General features: G+C 39.9%; 1 protein-coding gene across 2 annotated transcripts in view; it reads left to right on the top strand.

The window, feature by feature from the left end:
- Positions 1–21,617, top strand: part of LGSN (lengsin, lens protein with glutamine synthetase domain) — a 69,661-nt gene that overhangs the window by 24,574 nt on the left and 23,470 nt on the right. For both annotated transcript variants that reach the window (XM_050894529.1, XM_050894530.1), the window contains exon 1: positions 17,240–17,269. In XM_050894529.1, the coding sequence (XP_050750486.1) occupies positions 17,240–17,269 (30 nt within the window). Of the gene's footprint in view, positions 17,270–21,617 lie in introns of those variants that run through there.

Raw genomic sequence — 21,617 nt, forward strand, 5'->3', positions numbered from 1 at the left:
TGCGAGGAACACCACTTATTATGCATCACTGAAGGCACCAGTGAAGACAGCCTCCATTCCCATTACACAATACTGGTTTCAGTTGTTTATACCTTTTTGAAGCACTGAGTTTAAGCCAAAACTTTTCATACCCTGCCTGTGCCCCTGGCTGAATTCCGTAATATTTCAGCCAAATAATTCAGCTCCTTCAGTGAATGAGCCTAGGAACAAAGTGCCACTTTGCTCATGTTAATACTTCAAGGTCTTTTCTGTAAAATTCTCCAGCACCACCCTGCTTTGAAGCAGGGATTTTAAGTTTGGCAGAGGGATAGCTCTCATGTCAAAAATAAGCCTTCCATCATGCCTGTGAAAATCCTCCCAAATTTTTTCGAAGTCTTAATAATTATGTCAATTGCAATTCATACAGGTTCAGGAAAGTTGTGAGAAAGCTGTTACTTTAGGCTTTTTAGGTATCTCCTACAGAAACTAAGGATCATTGCAGACTTCATTGTTACTTTAAGCTGTTACTTTACCCTTAGCTGACCAGATGTGTTATGTGTACTTTCCTCACAGAGTAAATATGCTTCAATCAATGACTTTGCGGGAACTCAGAAAAACTTTTCATGTCCTGGGCCCCTTCTAACCCTATACTGGCTTTCTGTACATAGAAGGGGAAGCAACACAGAATAGTGCTCAGCTGAGAAAAGAAAGAATTGCAGAAAAGGAGATTGGTGAGACGGGGTCTGTGGGGAAGAAAGAGAAGAATAAGGCACAGTTGCATAATGGAACCTAAAGATTTCCTGGAGACTGACTGTGGAAAGGGTGGTACCCTATGTTTCAGGGTCAGAAATGAGCCTGACCCAGGGATGACTGGGAAAAAGACTAGAACAAACATGCTAGGAATATAGGCTGGGAGTAGGAGAACAAGGAAAGGAGTGTAGTACCTTGAATTATGGAAGGAGAGAGAGACGATGGAAAGAGAGAGAGGTTACAAGAGGAAAAGCAGAGGAGTTCTTGAAGAAATAGCAGAAAAGTTGTCAGACGATATTTGTCTCTGGAGGCTGGAACTCAAGATGCTGGAGATTCTCCTTTCTCTTGGTACAAACAAATACCTGTGGAAAGCTAAGGGGAAAAGTTAGGATGCTTATCTGCAAGGACAAAGAATATTATATACTACATATGTAATGTGCATTATATTGTGTAGCTTAATAAAGATTTTTTCTATTAACCCAACACTGCAATAAGGATCACAAGGTCAAGCAATTCAGTCAGCATGCTTACAACCTTTGCAAGTAGTTCATTCTTTCTACCTTCTTGTCAAGGAAGGATTTGTATATTTTGAATGGTGTTTTGTTTTGGTAGGCCTTCCTTTCTTGTGTGTTTACACTGGAGAAGGCAAGGCAGTGGACACTCATCTTGCATAGTGAAGTTTGCAATGATCCTTAGTTTCTGTAGGATATATCTAACAAAATTATCTCTTTTTTTATGAACAAAGATTGATGTACACTGCATGAAGTTTGGCTGTACTTGAATTATGTTTATTCTGGGGCTTTACCTGATATATTTGCATCATTCCATATAAAATAACCAACTATTACTTTAATGTGAAAAACGTCAGGAAAATATATTTTTACTAATCAGTATTATTTGTATATTGGTATGTCTTGGGAGAGAGTTGACGTGGAAAATTTGGTTAGCATGGAGGATAAATAGTAAGATGATGAGTTTTTTACCTAAAATTCATAGTTATAAATCCAGCCCACACAGGTAGTGACCAATGATTTTGATGACTAGTAACAATGTTTTTACCTAGCTTCTAAGAAACAATTTATAAAAACTTATCTAATTTATAAAAGCAATTGCTGCCCTGATATAAAGTATCATTGGCACTAATTTTGCCCTATTCTTTCTCTCCTAGAACCAGTAAGGAGGGAACATTCACTCTCCAAAGCTCTCCCAACAAGTATCTCCTTGAACCTGCAGATCCTGGGGCAGTGTGTGGTGAGGAGTATTAGGCTCTGGTGCTCCTCTGCGAGCAGTTGTCCCTCTTGAGCAGAAGTTGCAGGAAACAATCTGGCAACTGAATTCTTTCAAAGGCTCATGGCACAGATCATAGGCAGTTCATAGCCTAGAGGCTGAAGAGCCATAGGAGGCTAGAACATTTTATAGCCTCCTATGTGCTATACCATCTCTACCTCCTTTTCCCTCATTGGACTGTCAGCCTAAATGTAAACCAGTATATCAATATGGCCAAGAACAGCTCTTGGATCCTGAGGTTAACTGGAACTGCATGACTCATGCCTTTATGTCTAATCTCTTGTGCCTTCCCAAATGGGTTTGGCATATCTAAGCCACTTATTAGGAATGGTCCCTGGCCTGTGCTAAGCCCTGAACTGTGTCAAGGCATTGCTCAGTGGAATGCCACCTGGCATGTGGGTATGTACCAAACCCATGTCAGGCTCACTGGTGGAGGGAATTGTTGTAATAGTCCACTATTGGCAAGGAAGAGTGATGGGCCACGAGTACACTATTAGAGGACCTCCCAAACTGATTTCATTATAGGCCTTCAGTCCATTCATCTGTTGTGCACATGAGTGTTTCCATACTATTTTCTGGAGGTCTGTCAGGGTGTGAATCATCCTCACAGGCTTGATTAAAAGAACAGTAATGATAATATATGAATCTATTTGTGTAGCCTTGACCCAGTGGTATTTCAATGGATAGGGTAGAAATGCTTAACTATGTGTATTATAAAGCGTCAGAGACAGCACACTTAACTTCGCTCTGTCCAGTTCCTTTCCTATTATAGATAATGAGTATTTAATTCAGTGGTTCAACCTCGAGGATGTTTGCTTCAAGTATGACAAATGATAAATGACATTTGTGGAATCCACTGGTATCACCTGACTCAAGTAAATGTGCAAAATTGCAGCACGATGATGATAAACATCCACTCAAGATTGCATGAGCTCCTAGGGTGTTAAACTGGAGATGGAGCAATGAAATAGAAAGTCACGTCTCTTCTGAGTTCCTGAAATATTTAGACAGTTCCCATTCATCTGTTCCTGTCTGTTTAACTGTATTTATTTTTCCAAGTTCAGCAAAACTAAATCCCGAGCTCTCAAGTACAGCTCTTCCAAGAGTTCTCCTTGAGACCAGGAGCACTAGTGTCATGAGTCTTGTAAGAATTTCTTTCTAATGAGATTTTCAACTGTGATGGCAGACTAACGGCATGGAAATAGTTAGGACTACAGCCAGCTGGAACACTGTTACCAAAGTATTGAAGTACCTCAGAGAGAAAACATCTGGCAGAAATGTGTTTAAGAATATACAAAGTTTTCTTTTCTTCAGAGGCAGGGAACCTTCGTACATATTACCATTGGTTTTGGGGTACCACCTAGAGACACTGTATATCCATGCATAAGTCCATGCCTTGCCTGACATGTAGGTGATCTGAGAAGAGACTGATCTTAAATGAATTTGATGTTGTTTGCTGTCGCCACTTACTCCCTCCTTCATTCCTTTTCTAAAAGTGCTTTAAAAGTTCTGACTTCATTTTAACATGGGGAGGACCACACTGTGAAATAGTGACGAATGTTACAAAATGGAATTGGCAGCCTCAGTCAACTTTTTTGAGAAATCCCTCTGCTAACAACTGAAGAATGTAAGGGTCCTGGCAAATTATCATAACGCAGCTAAATAAGTTGAATCATAAGTGGGGTTTAGCTACTATTTTTCTGGGAACAGAACCTGTTTAGAGATGGAGAGTGCATTGCAGGTTTAATAATAAGCCTATTGCAGGGCAAGGTTTACTAGTAAATCCCCTGGCATTTCTACTTTCCTCCTAGCTATTCCTTTCAGCTTTTCTTCAGTAATGGAAATTTCTTTTACACTGAAACTAAGTACTCTTTCTTGTTTAAATAACGTAAGATGTTCCTATTGGTTGCAAATCAAGTACCTACTGTATCAAGGTATTTCATACTAGATTTCAGAATGAATGTTTTACAGCTTTTTGACATAAACCATAAATCTGTGAGGATGGTGCCACCTAATGTAAATAGAGAACACGACAACTATTTTCCGTTTATTTGACATTGTTACCAGTTGGGATTGAAAGGTTAGGAATGTAGTATTCTTTTGTCCCTTCTGCCTAATTATCTGGAAGGCTATTCTGCCAGAGATTTCCATGGAATGACTTAAAAGATCTCATTCCCACAAGATTCGCTTCTATTCTGGTCTTTTTTCATCAATGTGTTTTGAACTATTTCAAGTTTTTAAAACAGATAAAATACAGACAATGTTTGACTAAAAATCTCTTAGGTTTAGCTGCATGCAGCTCTCCTGGCTTCAGTTGGATTCATCTATCACCTGAGAACATTTTCAAACACCACTGGAGGTGGAGACAGCAGAATTTGGTAGATAACTCTGCCCGCCGAAAAGAAACAAGGGAAAATGACTCAGAGAAAGCCTAACAGAGTAGCAGCTCTCTTGTGTCCTCCTTAACTATGCTCTTTGTACCTGCATTGCTGCAGACTTAGCCATGATCATGCCCAGTCAGTGGTGTACACCTTTGTGTGTGCCTAGTGCTGTCATTTGCACCAATGGAGTCGACTCAGATTTTGAGAGTGAGTATTGTGGTTTGCAGCAATCTACCTCTTCTGCATTGCTGTAACTTCAGGTATTGAGTCTCAGCTCTGGCTGAACACGGTCAGAAATGTGTTTTAAAGAATCCTTTCCATAAGAGGAAAAGCGATTTTAAAGTTGTATAAAGGCAAGGAGAGATCAGGCACCTACCTTGAAGAAAGACATTATGGAGACCTACTTTCAGATGCTCTATTTCTTAGGCCATTTTTGGATAATCGGTATGGAAACTGTGGACCTGATATAAGCTGAGCTGTTTGATACAGTGCTTTACAAGACATAGTGCCCTTGTCTTTTAACTTGTGTGAATGGCTTATAAAATTCTTCACCTTTTTCCATGTAATCAAACAAGCTCATTCAATCATAGTGGTTTGGGTGAGGCTGAGTGTCTGTATCACTTAGGGTGTTTTTTGGAACTTGTTTCTAAAATTAAGGATTCCTGATTAAAAAACATCCCAAGCATAGTTATGAATAAAAAAAGGATAAACATTGTGACTGTGGATGCACATTTTAATTAACTAGAAAGTCACATCTTCTTTCATTAATCCTCTTGCTCTTTCTCTCCCTGGGCTCATGTGTAGTGAATGTAGAGAGCTGAATAATGTTTCAGTCACACAACTTTCATTAAAGCTACCAAAAACATGCAGTTAATTCCCTGAGCTCAACCTTGAAAACATAAAGGTTACTGTTTATCCCTGTAACTACGAGGATGAGTACTTTTAACTGGCTTATTGCTTCATATGGTAAAAAGCCTCTTTATGTGAGTAGAATTATATTAAATGTTCAACATTACTGTGATATTCTTTGGGTCTTTTGAGAGTCTCTTTATAGAAATATGAAGATGGATGAAAAAATATTCAGATAACTGGGGACAGGACTTACAAGAATCAAAAATTCAGTCATTAGACAGCTAGCAGATAAAAGGGGTACAGTACCATCTATACATACAAGTCATTAGATGAAAGGGGTTTTGAGTCAGCTATGACCTTTTTATTTTATCATTCACTGACCCCACTAATATGCATTGTAAGTAGCTTTTTCCTTCACACAGAAAGAATTAGCATTTTTATTGCAAAACCAGCCAACTTGACTGGTGTTTATATTTTGCTTAACAGACTCGTATCATTCCATAGTTTAGCTGACCATAGTACAGCAAAGATGGCTGTTGTGCCAGACTATAAAATCTAAGAGAAGGGTTTCTTTCCACATACAACACAGAGCATGTCTTTTTCTCTGTCTCTGTCACATTGATTGGTTTGGAATAGAAAACTTCACTTGCAGTTGAAGAATATAACACCCAATAGATTCCCAGTTCAGTGTAGTTTCATTTTTCTCCTCTTCTGCCTAAGTCATCTTTTTAGGGGGATTAATACTCTGTTGCGGGTGGAGTGATGCACTTCACTCGTAAGAGAGAAGTAGCAATATGTTTAATGATATAAAACAGTGATTTAACAAAGTTTGATAATAAATGCAACAGTGGTTTAACAAGATTCAATGGCAAGGTACACTTGATTATTTACTGCATAGAGGACAGGGTCAGACAAAACTGTCAGGGAGACCTTCCCATTGAGTCATGAGGTTCAGAAAGGACCTGCTTGCATTCGAAACTCCTTCTCAGAGGGGAGTTTGGGTGTGGCTGGATCCAGACTTAGTCCCAGACTTGGTCAATGATTTATGTCTAAAGGATTATATGTGCACAATCAATCCTTTATATCACTTAGCTAAGATTTCAAAGTTTAGCATGCTATTAATCATTTTACTGAGAATCTGTTGCAGCAAACTCCACTCTCCGTATCTAATCATCTTTAAGAGGCTAAAAATGCTCCTTTTTGCATATATCTAACTGTGGGAAAAGAATACCCTGCAGACTGCTCATAGTCCTCATTCCTGGGTGTGCTCCTGGCTGTGTCCTGACTCTGTGTCAGGACAAGAAGTGTGTGTATGTCATCCTCCGTTTGACGTTGCTTCTCTTGAAGGGAAACTCAGATGTGTGGGTAGCAAAGGAGCTAAAGCAATAGTGCAGTAAGTAGTCAGGTCTGCACTGTCTAGGCCAGATCAGTGCAGATCAGGTTGGAGTGGACTAAAAAGTGTTTACTGAACCACTGAAATCAGTGAGGCAGACCCATTAATATCAGTGGCAAGCTGCGCACGACTGAATCTGGACACCATAAAATGAAAGTTGTAAGTGATTTCTTATACAGCATACAAATTTTTGTTTACTAATTAAGGCTGGTTTAGCACAGGGTTTGACAAGAAAAAAGAAAAATCAAACCAAAAAAACCCACCCCCCAAACCACCAAACTCTCAAAGAAACTGTTTCCTGCGGCACTGGCTTGTTTTCAAGGCTTCCTTGAAAACATGAGATAGAAATAATATTTTTTAAATGAAAACAGAGATTCTTAAATTGTCTTGCCCAGGGGCTCCAAGAAAATGCAAAAGCTATCGTGACACTTGTCATAATATTCTTGAGTGCTGTTAATAATATGTCTTTACACTGTTGCTTATGGGAATTCAGGAAAATATGACATTTTTTTGATACCATTGATTCCCTATAAGCGAATCAGAACCATATTCTGATTTCAGTGATCTCTAGAAAAAACTAGATTTTTAATGTTAATTTTGGATAAACTCATGTAACTAGGTTTACATTTTTACAGCTGTGATCAGTTTGCCCCTGTATTCTTATGATTGGTTTAGTTTTCTTGTCCTAATTAGGAAAACATTTGAAGACTATATACGTCCAAGTGTGACTAAACATAGAACGACTTGTTGCTTTTCCCTTGCTTCTCTCAGACTAAAGCTTATGGGAACTAGAAGAGAAAGGCCCTTGATGCATGTTTTTCATATAACCATTTAAAATACTAAACTGTTTGGTTTGGAGTGTAGTTACTGAAGTCATCCCAATCATTTCAGCAAAATCCTATAGGTATCACTGGGTTCCTGCTGGTGCGACTGAGATCACAGTGTAATCCCCTTGGATTGAAAGAATATTGTCCAAAGGGAAGGGACCCCACACCATCTGTTCTATGCTAATAGAATTCAAAACCTGCCTGGCAGAAAAAGCTAGATAGAAAAGAACTTCAACATAAAATACATAATTTTTACCAAGGCAGAGATTAAACTTGGTGCTCCCTCTGTCTAGAAGAGTGTCTCACTAGTGATATATAGAATTAAACTTATATTTCTTCTCTTTATCTGACCTAATGTGCTGATTTTGGCTGGGATAGAGTTAATTTTCTTCATGGTAGCTAGTATGGGGCTATATTTTGGATTTGTGCTGGAAACAGTGTTGATAATACAGGGATGTTTTCAATATTGCTGAGCAGTGCTTACACAGAGTCAAGGCCTTTTCTGCTCCTCACACTGCCCCGCCAGCAAGTAGGCTGGGGGTGGGTAAGAGGCTAGTAGGGGACACAGCTGGGACAGCTGACTCCAACTGACCAAAGGGATATTCCATAACATAAGATGTCATGCTCAGCAATAAAACTAGGGGGAAGAAGGAAGGGGAGGACGTTTGGAGTGATGGTGTTTGTCTTCCCAAGTAACCGTTACGCGTGATGGAGCCCTGCGTTCCCGGAGATGGCTGAACACCTGCCTGCCGATGGGAAGTGGTGAATGAATTCCTTGTTTTGCTTTGCTTGCACGTGCAGCTTTTGCTTTACCTATTAAACGGTCTTTATCTCAAACCACGAGTTTTCTCACTTTTATTCTTCTGATTCTCTCCCTCATCCCACCGGGGAGGGGAGTGAGCGAGCGGCTCTGCAGTGCTTAATTGCCAGCTGGGGTTAAACCACGACACCTAATAATTTTGTAATCTGTTTACATCAAGTGGGACATTTTTAACAAGGAAGATCAAGAACCTTTGTCACCTATTCCTTTAGCAACAGCAGCTGTTGGCCTGATTTAGAATAGAATAGAACAGAACAGAACAGAACAGAATAGAATAAATAGAATAGAATAGAATAGAATGGAATGGAATGGAATGGAATAGAATAGAATAGAACAGAAGGGAATGGCTGGAAGGGACCTACCACAATCATCCAGTCCAACTGCCTGACCACTTCAGGGCTGACCAAGTTAAAGCATGTCATTAAGGGCATTGTCCAAATGCCTCTTAAACACTGACAGGCTTGGGGCATTGACCACCTCTCCAGTAAGCCTCTTCCAGTGTTTGATCACCCTCTCGGTAAAGAAATGTTTCCTAATGTCAAGTCTGAACCTCCCCTGATGCAGCTTTGAACCATTTCAACATGATTGTTAATGGAATAGGCATGGAGGGTAGAATTGCATATTTAAATCCGTTCAGGCATGAGTTGAATTGAAACCATATCTACTGTACCCTAGATGAGTATACTTTATTGAACAGATGCAAAGTACATGCTCCTTTCTGTCTGAACAACACAAATAATCTACTAGGGAAAAGGGAATATGTACATATGAATACAACAATTAAACACAGAGTGTTCTGTGTATGCAAATAGTGTAAAATAGAATTTATTTTCATAGTGGACAGATTTACTGAGGAGATAAAAAATAAAGAATACTGGAGTTATGGTGCAATAGCACAAACACATCAAAAGATCTAGGTAATTAGGCTAATAAAGCTGGGGTCAAGTTTTATCAGCAGAACTACAAAAGTTTAAAGTAAGCATAATCACCCGGTACAGAATTCCTTTCCATCTATAAAATGCTAAAAATTGTTCCAGAATTAATCTTAATTTCCCTTAGGTTTGTTTTAAGATTCCAGATGTTACCTGAGAAAGACCCTAAAGTCAGCAGGTATAAAGATTTTTTTAAAAACAAGTGCATAATGTGGGCACATATGTACTTTTTTTTTGCTTGATTTCTTTGACTTTTGCCAATTTATAAGTACAAATTAAAGTAGCAGACAATTAATTTCTCCTTATTGATCATATATATGTACTTTTTAGACAGGCAATTAGAAAATTCAGAACTGGAGAATGACTTGCATGAATATTGTTAATAGTCTCAGATTACATACTAAATTTCCTAATTTTCCTATGGTATACGTCATTAAGTGATTTGCATAATTGTGTACTATGAAACTGCTGCTAGTTCCTCAGCCAGAATACCTGACAAGCCATCTATGAGGCAGGCTGAAATATTTGCACACACGAGGAGACTGGATCAGTCTGTTCCTGTTGTACTTGAAGGATGTTTCTCTTTTTACCACTGTATTGCCATGGAGCACCTCTCGTTGTACTGTCAATGCATTTCAATGGCAGCTTGGAGTCGGCTGTTTGGTTTAGGGAGAATTTGGAAGCTGTGTCAGAGGCACCTCTAAACTCCCTTCCTAAGTCTAAGTGGAAGGCCAAGGGTGTTAAGTGTCATTTTGCTCCTTTTTCTCCAGCAGGCAGGGATAACTCTGGAAAAAATGAAATTGTTGAGGCATGATAGGCATCTTGCTGTGTTTACCTGGAGGGCATGGAAGACATGTGAACAAAGGCAAGGGCCAGAAGAGGTTGGAGGCCATAGAGGCCGTAAGAAGACAATGAATTTTTCCTATCCTTCTGCTAAAATGGGATTGGTAGGGAAAATGTGAAAAGGCTCTTGAAGACTGACTGGATATGGATATGGTGGCAAGTAACAAGAGGTAACAAGAATCAAATCATGATGGTGATGATGGTCAATCATGGTCGTGGTCCATGCTGACAGATGATGGTAACCATCTAACCTTCTTCCAGCATGGGTTCATGGTCTCCCGAATTAGCATGGTTCTGGAATGAATTATCAAGACTTTACGCAGGATACAAAGATCTGTAGTTACAGCACCTCAGCCTGTGACACTGCTATGTTGATGAGTCAAGTAAGATCTGTTACATCTGCCAGGAATTTGCATGGTAAATTAATGCGGAAAATCCCAGCTGCCGCAGAAGATGGTGTTGGTGCTTCTGTTGTGCAGTTTCTGCTGTGCAGCTTCTTCCGGTTCACCTCAGAGAGTGCGTCATAGCTAGACAGCATTACAGGGATAGCTGTAAAACTGGAATACTGGTACTAATGCTCACATGATGTATTTTGCAGGATTAGCAATTCAAGCATTACCTGGATTTAATTTAATACAGATTAATTACTAATTATAGTCTGCAGGGCCAGGTGCAGCCATAAGGTTCACTGGGAGGAGTGTCTTGCACCTTGCTTGCTGGTCTCCCTCCCCAGACCTCATCACAGGTTATGCCTCAGCATGGGGTAGGTGTGGTAGATGAGCTGCACGCAGGGTCACGCTGCGAGGCAGCCTTCCCACCTGGTGCCGTGCTGGAAGAGGCATAGGAAACCAAGGACACAAATTTGTAGCTGCTGCACAGCTCTGCAGCTGTTCACCCACTGCAGCATCTGCGTTGTGTGTGTGTGGCAGTGTGTGACTGCCAGGGGAGTGAGTGTTTATTGCCACCATGGTGGCAAAGGAGGAGGAGGAGGAAGGTGTATTGGGCAGAGCTAGGGGCACAGGAGTTCTTGTCCTAGCTATGGTCTTGTTTTGGTTCTGATTTAATATTCTTCATCACCTGTCTAAAACCCTTAACATTATTCTGTAACTTGTTTTTTTTAGATTCTATTACAGGGACAGCTGTATGCAGGAGCAAGTGAAGTAGCATATGCCTTGCAAGTAAAAGCTGGCCTATGAGGAAAAACTTTTGGTATAAGGCTCTGTTTAATATATCAAAAACAGACTGGCTTCCAGACTGGAAAAGAAATTTTATTTTTGGCTGAGAATGAAAGCGAAAAATAAAGCAATAGATAGAAGAAACAGAATAATTTCCAATCACTGAATAAGACAGAGGAAGCAATGGAAAGGATGAAAAAATATTTGATTCCTCTTATTAGGAATGATACAAACTCACAAGGGCTTGGCTGTTTGTGTAAAAGTATCACTTTGACTCATAGAATGACAGACTCTTCATGATCTCCTAATCAGTGGTTCTTTATAATTTGAAAAGTAATTTTAAACTTTCAGTATAGAAAATGAATCAAACGTATTGTCAAGAGTAAAATAAATAAAAGGTCTCTGCATTTTGTTTGCACATTTGATATATAAGAGACCAAGAACTGGGAAAGGTGTAATAAGGTCTGACATTTCATTTTAATGCTGAAATTGTGGAGAGCATAAATTAAGGCATCATTTGAAGCACAAATAGTGCTAGAGTTTCCAATAATCAACCTTTTTGACAACTGTAGTTCTTATAAAATAATTGCTTATTACCTGTTGATCAGATTTCTTATACATACCACTGATGTAAAAGTTAAGTTCATTAACTTCTAATACATCTTAGGCCAATTTTTCTGTCCTATCCTTGTCTGTGAGTACCATTTGTGCCTACCTTTTGGCACCTGCAAATAGAGGAGTGAGCAGCGCTTCGTTGTGGCATGCCTAGCTACTTAACTGAGTATAAATCAAGAAAGAAGCACTGGGCAACACATGGGGGATACTGGATAAATGCAGTCACGCATAGCAAAAGCATGCTTGCATGAATGCAGGGAGAGAAAAACATATGAAGAAATCCTAAAAAAGAACCTAGCAGAAAGATAGCTACAATAATTGAGTAAGGATCAATACAACTGCAAGCTCTAATAATTTTTCCATTTTTATATTTTACTAGCTGGCAATATAAACTGGAATTTAACTAGATGAAGTCTTTCGCAAATCTTGATGCTGAATAATATTTTATGTCAGCTGTGAAGAAATTGCAAAGAAAACGACACTTTGTGCAAGACAAACTACAGTGTTGTTTAATAATGGTGGCAAGGTACGGGGTTAGAGGTAAAACCAGAAATATATCCTGCTGGTGAAGGAACACATTAGGTCAGATTTTCCTGAAGGGATTTTGATGTTCGAATTTCTCCTTCAGCTTTGTAATGCCAGTCTTTAGGTATTAGTATAGAATTTTATAGGTTTATGGTGGTGAGTGATACCTTAGGCAATAAGCTTTCTTTTAATGCCAAAGACAAAGTAGAAAAGATGATGTTGGTTAAGTATCGGAGAAGCGGTCATGAAATGCCGGAAACAATGAAATACAAGAAACAATGGGGCCATTAAGATAGGAAAGATGCGAGACCTGAAGCATCAGTGATTAGGTTATCTCGACCTACAAGAAGTTGCTCAAGATTTGGCAAGCGCACAAGGATTACCAAATAAGGAATAAAAGACCAAGATTCCACCCAGAGACCACCGAAGGAGACCCTTACCAACCCAACACGCACGCGTAAGAACTATGTGAATATGGTAACCAGTTCCGGGAAATTTGATGAATATGTATGTGATAGGGTAATATAAGCTTTAACTGATGAAACACACGGCATGCACGTTGGGCAGAGTGATCCCCCGTGCATCCGGTGCTGTGATAAAGAATGCCTACCTTCTAAAACTTCAAACTAATTCTTAGAGGGTTCTTTTGCGGCCGAATTTATGGTAACATGAGGGAGAGACTTGGTGAATATCTCCTTTTACTGGCCATATAATTGCCAGCCTTGGAACTGGGGAGCTCAAGGGTCTTTGTACTCAAAAGCTCCTGAGATAGGTCTGTGCAAAATCCATCTTAGCTTGTATATCCATACAGCACTATGTAGTGTGGAAGTTAGTTGGCACTAGCCAGTTGGCACCAGTTTGGAAATCTCTGCATGTTATAAGAACACTGTAAGTCTTTAAAAGGCCTTTTATTTTTCAGGCTTCTGAAATTGGAGGAAACAATTTTTGATTTGAGCTGTTTTCTCTGTTAACCTTTAGTTACCTACTTTAGCTGTCTTTAAGGAGAGGGCTACTTTTGAAGCCAGTCAGGGTGGATAGATGTCTTTTGGCATGCCTGACAGTGTCACCAAACGAGACAGAAAGAACTTATCAACACCAATGAGATGCAGATAAGCAGGCACTCCTTTAATTCAGTGCTGGGAACACGGGGGATAGCTCTGCCAAACCGTGTTCACCTTCACATCAAAATCCATCACTTCTTTTTATACACAAGATGTTAGCATATTTAATCATTCAACACATATTCATTGTTATTCTGTTAAATGATTGGTTAAAATTTCTTCGCCTGCCATGTAAATTACTACGCATGCCCACTACGATTTTTGAGACCTTTATTTCCTTAATCTTTTTGGGTCGGTGGGTTTCTTGAGTCAGTGGTCTATGAGTCAGTGGTCATGATCTCCCCCTGCCAGAATTACCTTTCCCCTAGTTTCACTTAAACTTGGCAACACTAAGCGGTCCTTCATGGACCGTTAACAAAGCAGACTATCATTCACTTTGGTTTCTTAAAACAAAACAAAAAAGCCATTAATTTCTAGTGAAGTTTCTATAGTTAATTGTTTCAAACCAAAACAAAAGCCATTAATTCGCAACAACAGGATTAGAAATGGGAGTGGCCACGTCCCATAAAGTTTAGGTGATAAAAAAACGTGATAAAATTATTCTGAGAAATTTTCCAGCCCCATGAGCAGATTACAGGATGTAATCCTACCTTCCTCCAACCTGAGAAGCATTAGGCACTATCCAAGACCTATCCCAGATACAAAAGCTGTATCCTCTAAAGTTTCTTTTGAACGATTTAGGCATTTCAGAGAACCCACTGAAATTAACAGCTGAAGGTAACCTACACTAGTGGGGAGGAAAAAAGTTTCCTGTTGGATGCCCCGAGGCCTGATTCTTTGCTACTTAAAACGATGTTAATTCGGAGTATATAGAAATTTCCCCTTCTGGAAAACCAATCTGAATGGGAGGAGAATACAAGCAGTGATAATTTTAACCTCTTTTTTTTGGAAAACACATGAAAAAAAACCCCTGACATTGGTAGCTGGAATCAGAAGCAGTTCTAAGCCACGATGATGGTGAAGTTGTATGTATGGAGGTTGCTGGCAGCTCGCCAGCAGAGAGCTCCCCTGAACTGGCAGTTATTTGCCGCAGTAGCTGTCATCAGAGAAGCTGTATCTCTTTTTTAGCTGCTGAAGAGCCGCTAATGGGATAATGAGCGGTTTGCACTTTCTCATTACCACTTATTCATCGCAGACAGTGCATACAAAGTATCTCTAGTTAAAGTATTAAGTGATCACTTTTGTGATGTTTGGTCTGTGTTATATTTCTGAAGTGTCTAGGTTTTTGGATTAGTATTTGATAAACTGTGGTTGAAGCCCAGCATATTTAAATTAAATAATTATGCAAACTCATTATATCAGTTCTACATTCTAAAAGAAAGAGATCGCAAAACCTTACTAACAGAAAATGTCTTTCTGAATCCATATATAAAAGCCAGTTTCTTTATAAAACCCCTTGATATTCCTCATGCAGATACAGTAGTTTTGGCCTGATTTATCTTATTTGCCAAAGGTGGGAAGATGATGAGTATTACCAAACAAACTCTGCTCTTTACAGTAGACCATGTATTGTGGTACATGTGAAATGGGCTTCCACCAGCTTCTGGATCAGATTCTCAGCTTCTCTGATCAGCACAGTTCTACTGAAACCAGCAGCCTCTCACAGGCACGTGTTGGCAGAGAACCCTCTCCCTCTCCTATTTCACTCTGTCCAGAAAACAAAATGAAACAAAACAAAATAACACTGTTTTTAGGAGGATCTAATACACACTTGAGAGGGAAATAGCTGTTCCTTCCAGTGCTAATGAAAAGATTATTCATTACCAATGGTGTTTGCCAGGCTAATGCCTCAAAAACTACACTCTTTCAGGCACAAGTTGTTCTTTCTTGTCTTTATGTTCTGTTTAGCAGAACAGAGTAGAACAGAATACAAACTATGGTAGAGATGTTTTGTACTTGCAAAAATGTAGTGAAGTTCATTAAAAAGATGTATAAATGAGACAGAATAATTTAGGCTGGATAGCATCCATGGTAGTCATCAGGTTTGATCTGCTGCTTAAATCAGGGCCAACTTTGAAGTTGTATCAGGTTACTCAGGGCCATGTACAGTCAAGTTCTGAATATCTCCAAGGATGGAGGTCCCACAACCTCTCTGAGCAACCTGAGCCAGTGTTTGAACACCCTTGTTGTGAAGAATTTTTTTCTTCCTCTGAAGAATGAGATTTTTAACCTGAAGTATATTTTTTTTCAAACTATGAGCTGAAGTTGTTCAGACTTACATTCAAAATGGAAAAAAATGGAGAGTGAGAAGACCTGTTTCTGTCTGGCCTCTGCTTCTCAGACTCTTTGGTCTGAGTAGTTGTGCTCAGAAGTGTTCTCCTCTTGGCACAGCTCGTCACAACATAGACTGACAAGCAACTCTGCCATGGCAAGCTATAGGTCTATGACACCTGTACGTTGCCTAAAAAAGGGATCTTTACAATTGTTCTAACTGTTGTGTGATGACAGTCTGAGGGCAACATTTTTGGAAAAAATATTCTGCAAGCAAAAAGCTGACTTCCATCCTATCGATCTTGCAGGAGCCCAGTCCTGTAGAGTGTACTGGGTGTTGATTTTTTTAATGTCTGCTTGACAAGATGTCAAATCTTGTAAGTAAGCCTATTTCTTGAATACTAATAAACTTCCAGTTGTTACCTGCTCTGTTCTGTGACAAGTGGGGCAGTTCAGAACAGGGGCAGTTACAGAAATTACGCAGATGGAGTCACAAAGTTAGGAGCTGTGGCCTTTCAGTACCTCCAAGATGAGGAAGGATTTTCAGAACCACAGTTTGGGACTTGAGCACCTGTATTTATGAATTTCGCTGGAGATGCCTAAGATTTTTGTGAACTATAGCTCCTAACCCATAGTTATTATTTTCATGAGGTAATTTCAACAAACTCAATTTTTTTTATTTTTTATTTTTTGAAAGTATAAAAAAATGCCAAACCTGCATTTTCACGGGGTTAAATGCCAATCCTAACATCATGCTTACTTATGTTTATTGAATGATCAGTTGTCAAGAAGGGTTGCTGTAAGCACAGTCGATATGGTCATCCTGTAATGTTACATCAGCTAAAGGAACTTGAATGAATGAAACGTCAGTTAAACACAGTCCTTTGAATTCATGTTAAACCTGATAAATAAAAAAGCATAAGAAAGACAAGCTTAACTATCTAATCTTTGAAATATTTTTAGAGATGTAATGCAAAAAAAGACCCCTCTCCCCAAATCTAATACAACCAGAACCGCCAATATTAATTAACAACATCCAAGCACCTAGAATAACAGGCTAGTACTGCATGTTGTTCTTGCAGTGTGCTGTGCCTTTCAAATCCCTGTCCATGTGCCTCAATAACATATTGTTTTTATAATGCGCAATATAGGTTTTACCTCTAAGGAGCCTAACAATAGCTTCTATTCCAGAACAGAAATGGCTTGTTACAGGACAAAAGCCTTTTGTGAGGAAGTTGAACAGAACAGTTTCATACTCAGTTGTCTTTGTTTCCAGACAGGCAGCTAATAATGTGCATTTGTCAGTTTCCTACTTTAACGCTGTTCCAGAAAGCGGTGCTCTTGGCCATGACACGTTTGGGTGGCTCTTTATGGTTCATCATCTGTGTGGCCTTCTGGGAAAAGAACTTTACAGCAATTCTGTTTTAACTAACCTTTATTGTATCTATGCCTATAAATATGGGATGTCTTTCTACTAGATTTTTACTAGGCCATTTCTAATGGTGACCTGAACTAGAATGAAGTGGACATGAACAAAAAAGAAGATCTTACTCAGCAGGTAAGAGACTGACTGTGAATGGTTTTTGAGCAGATACGCTGATATAAAATACTTTTTGCATCCATTTCAAGATTTCATGTGAGTGAATACTTCATTGTGGATTGTGTGCAAGGCTCTTCATGCACGTATGTTGAGCATGATCTAATTCTGAAGCAAATGCAGGTCAAAGAAAGGCTTCTTGTTTAAGCTGAAAAAAACTCATTTGCTTTAGGAAGCAAATCTAACACATTTTAACTTCCTATGTCTTTCATTTATAACACTATTAAAAGTAACAGAAATAGAGGTCTAAAATCTGATCCCATTAGTATTTGTGGGAAAACAGATTGGCTTCATTAATGTAAATGAAAGCACTACAATTTGTGGACTAGAGTCTGACCTGAATGAGAAAGTGACACTCTTGAGTCAGGCTACCAGCCTAAGTGGAGCTGCTCAGTTTCTATATGAGTGCATTTTAAAACAGTTTCTGGTCTTGCCATTGTAATATATACTTTCAATAAAGTTAAAAAAAAAAAAAAAAAGGTACCTGTTATTTTGAGTAGTGTCCAGAAGATCTCATTGTGAAAACATAAAATTGAAATGTTTCATTAAAAATATTGAGAAAGACGTAATGTGGCTTGAAAGTGATGGTGCAGGCAGACTTCCTGAGGCTACTACACATTTTTATCAAGGTGCATAAATGGATACTTTATATGCCAGAGATGCACCTACTCTGAGTCACTGACTGCCTCCTAGACCATCTTTGTATATGAAATGAGTCATAGAAATAAGACATAAAAGTCTTGTAGGTCATTAAGTCCATTCCCTTGCAAATGTCTTCCTGAGGATTAGTCAACTGTTAAATGGATCCTGCTTTTAGATCTCATTTACATTGCTGCAAATTGGAGATGACACCACCAGCGTACTTTTGTGGTCCCCAATCAGTGTGAAGGCAGGATCAGCTTCTTCATTTTGAGACTCTGTCTTACTTTAGGGATTTTTTTTTACATGGTGCAGGTGGCACAGTCCAAGGGAAAGTATTTGCAAATAACCTTGCCACAAGGACAACTCTGCTGCTTTGAGGCAACAAGAGAATCAATGACCTTGAGGAGCTCATCTAATAATTGCGTATGTAGTCTGACGGCTTTGGATGGGAGTAGTAGATAAAGGCAAATGTCAGAAGTGAAAGTGTGTGACACAATATTGTGAGCTAAACTCATTCCATTCATTTTCACATGAAGGACGTTAATAATCTTGAGTATATTTAAAAGTTTCAAAGAAGGAAGGAGACTTTGCTTCTGCTCCTAACATTACCACACATCTTCCTGAAACCTATGGCAAGTTTGTGCTTCAGCTTCTCTAACTGCAAAATAATCGCCTGTACCTAATATTTATGCCACTTGCAGGTCCTTCACTAGGAGGTTTTTGTAGCAGTAAATCACTCTCAAAAGGCCACTTCATCAAACAAGGTCACTGAGGGAGAAATTAGTCACAGCAATATCTTGACAATGTGCTGTGATCTTCATGTCTCTAGCTTACAATCCACCAGCGTCTGTTTATCGTAGCACACGTTGTTTTATCACTGCGCGCAAGAGCCAAAACCCCTCTCTGCCTGGAGCTACTCCCTGGAAATGTCTGTGTTGTCCTCCGTATGACTCCATGGCCAGATTCCCTCCTGGTACAAATCTGTGTAGCTCCAGTGACTCCAGTGAAGCTGCATTAATTCCCAGCAGTAGATAATTTGTTCCTGTGTCCTCTGCTCCTTCGCTGCCTGGTTACTGGGGGAGCAGCTGGGCAATGCTTTCCATCTGTCAGGGGAAGGGGCAGGGAAAGCATTTGGAGATGGGCGTACTTACTTTGTGGATACTGTTGTGTAAGGTCTTAAGTAGCATCTCTTGTTGACTTGACTTCTAGTTTTTGAAATTTGTTACTACACAGAAAGATTAATTAAACTTGACCGTACCAACCTAGGGCAGCTGTAAAGGGTAACCTGGGAACAGCCAGAGTGGGCCAGAAAAAGTTCCTCAGCATTTACAGTTTCATAACAATTGAAATACTTTGAAAAACTGTGTTACTTTTGAAATAAAACTGGGAAAAAAGTTCAAACAATGTGAATAATGTCACATGTCAGCATCACTTGAACAATATTTTTAGATTTTTTTAGATTGGAAACATTTCATTTCAGTTTTTCAACATTGTTTTATATGATATTAAAAAAAAATGTCAAACCTAAGTGAAGCAGTTTAACTTTTCATAAATAAAAAATTCAGCCAACCAAACCTTACATATTTTTGACTTTTCTGTTTTAGTTTCTGTGGTGGGTTGACCCTGGCTGGACACCAGTTGCCTACCAAAGCTGCTTTACTCCCCTCCTCAGCTAGACAGGGGAGAGAAAATATAATGAAAGGCTTGTGGGTTGAGGTGAGGACAGGGAGATCACTCAGCAATTACTGTCACGGGCAAAACAGACTCAGGGAAAAAAATTCATTTAATTTATTACCAATCAAATCAGAGTAGGATAATGAGAAATAAAACCAAATCTTAAAAACACCTTCCCCCCACCCCTCCCATCTTCCCGGGCTTAACTTTACTCCCAATTTCTCTGCCTCCTCCCCCACAGCGGTGCAGGGGGACGGGGAATGGGAGTTGCCATCAGTTCATCACACGTTGTCTCTGCTGCTCCTTTCTCCTCAGGGGCAGGATTCCTCACACTCTTCCCCTGCTCCAGCATGGGGTCCCTCCCATGGGAGACAGTCCTCCATGAACTTCTCCAACATGAGTCCTTCCCATGGGCTGCCATTCTTCACAAACTGCTCCAGCGTGGGTCCCTTCCATGGGCTCACAAGTCCTGCCAGCAAACCTGCTCCAGCGTGGGCTCCTCTCTCTCCACAGGTCCACAGGTCCTACTAGGAGCCTGTTTCAGTGTGGGCTCTCACAGGGTCACAGCCTCCTTTGGAGGCATCCACCTGCTCTGGCGTGGGGTCCTCCACGGGCTGCAGGTGGATATCTGCTCCACCGTGGACCTCCATGGGCTGCAGGGGGACAGCCTGCCTCACCATGGTCTTCCCCACGGGCTGCAGGGGAATCTCTGCTGTGGCGCCTGGAGCACCTCCTCCCCCTCCTTCTTCCCTGAGCTTGATGTCTGCAGAGTTGTTCCTCTCACATCTTCTTACTCCTGTCTCCAGCTGCCTTTGCTGCTGCACAGTAACTTTTCCCCCTTCTTAAATGTTATCCCAGAGATGCTATCACTGTCGCTGATGGGCTTGGCCTTGGCCAGCGGCGGGTCCGTCTTGGAGCCAGCTGGCCTTGGCTCTGTCAGACATAGGGGAAGCTTCTAGCAGCTTCTTACAGAAGCCGCCCCTGTAGCCTCCCTGCTACCAAAACCTTACCATGCAAACCCAATACAGTTTCCCATGTTTTTCTAGTTCTTAGATATATCAGATTTTGACATTTTGATGTTCTTTGCAAAATTAATCTTTCGTTCTTGAAAAATCTTTATCAACAATCAGGAAGATCATCACGATTTGACCTCTTAACAGTCAGTTAAAATAATGGCTAAAATTGGTTAATGGTCTGAAACAAAAGAGAAAACGAGAATGTGACTGAGAACCCAGTGCATTTTGCTGAGTGTTTGCATCACTTTTTTGAATAGCCAGTAGCAGGAACATTGGCTTGTCTTGTTGATTAGATATACAAACGCTCCTGCTAGAGTTGCACGTTGCCTCTTTCACCTTTTTCTGTGATATAAATCCTTCTGCAGCTATTCATCTACAGTTACTCAGAACATCTTTTAAAATAACTCCCTTTCTCCCTTTTATTTCCTTTCAAATGCTATACTCTGAGTTTCTTTTTCTCATTTCCCTGTCTCTTTTTGTCAATACGTTTTTGAGAGAGGTTTATAAACCCCAATAGTGTTTGCAGTCTTGCCTGAGGTCATGACGCAAACAAAAAATAGGAGAAAAATAGAAGGTCCCCTCCACAGCCTCTGAATTTGCCTCATAGAACATTACAGATATATTTTCAGTCACCCATAAAATCCTTTTAAGGCAAAAGTTCAAGAATTGCCTTGAATTTTCACCTGTTTCACACACCAGAAATCTCAGCACTTACTATTCCTCCCAAAGGCAACACTTTACATTTCCAAACGCTCTCAGCTTGCGGATTGGCAGGTTTACAGATGAACTGCCTTTTGGCAGTGCTATATTTCATGACATAGTTAATGTTCCACTTCAGAGCTTGTATGAAGCCTAAAAGTGAACGCTAACTGATTAAGAAAAATTGCTTTAGACGTATATTTTCTGTGTTACCACAAGATATAAAATGTCTATCAGCTGTAGAAGCCTGATGGCATGCCAGAAGTGGCATGTAATTG

Source organism: Gymnogyps californianus, chromosome 3, assembly GCF_018139145.2.
Source record: "Gymnogyps californianus isolate 813 chromosome 3, ASM1813914v2, whole genome shotgun sequence".
In the NCBI taxonomy this organism is placed as follows: domain Eukaryota; kingdom Metazoa; phylum Chordata; class Aves; order Accipitriformes; family Cathartidae; genus Gymnogyps; species Gymnogyps californianus.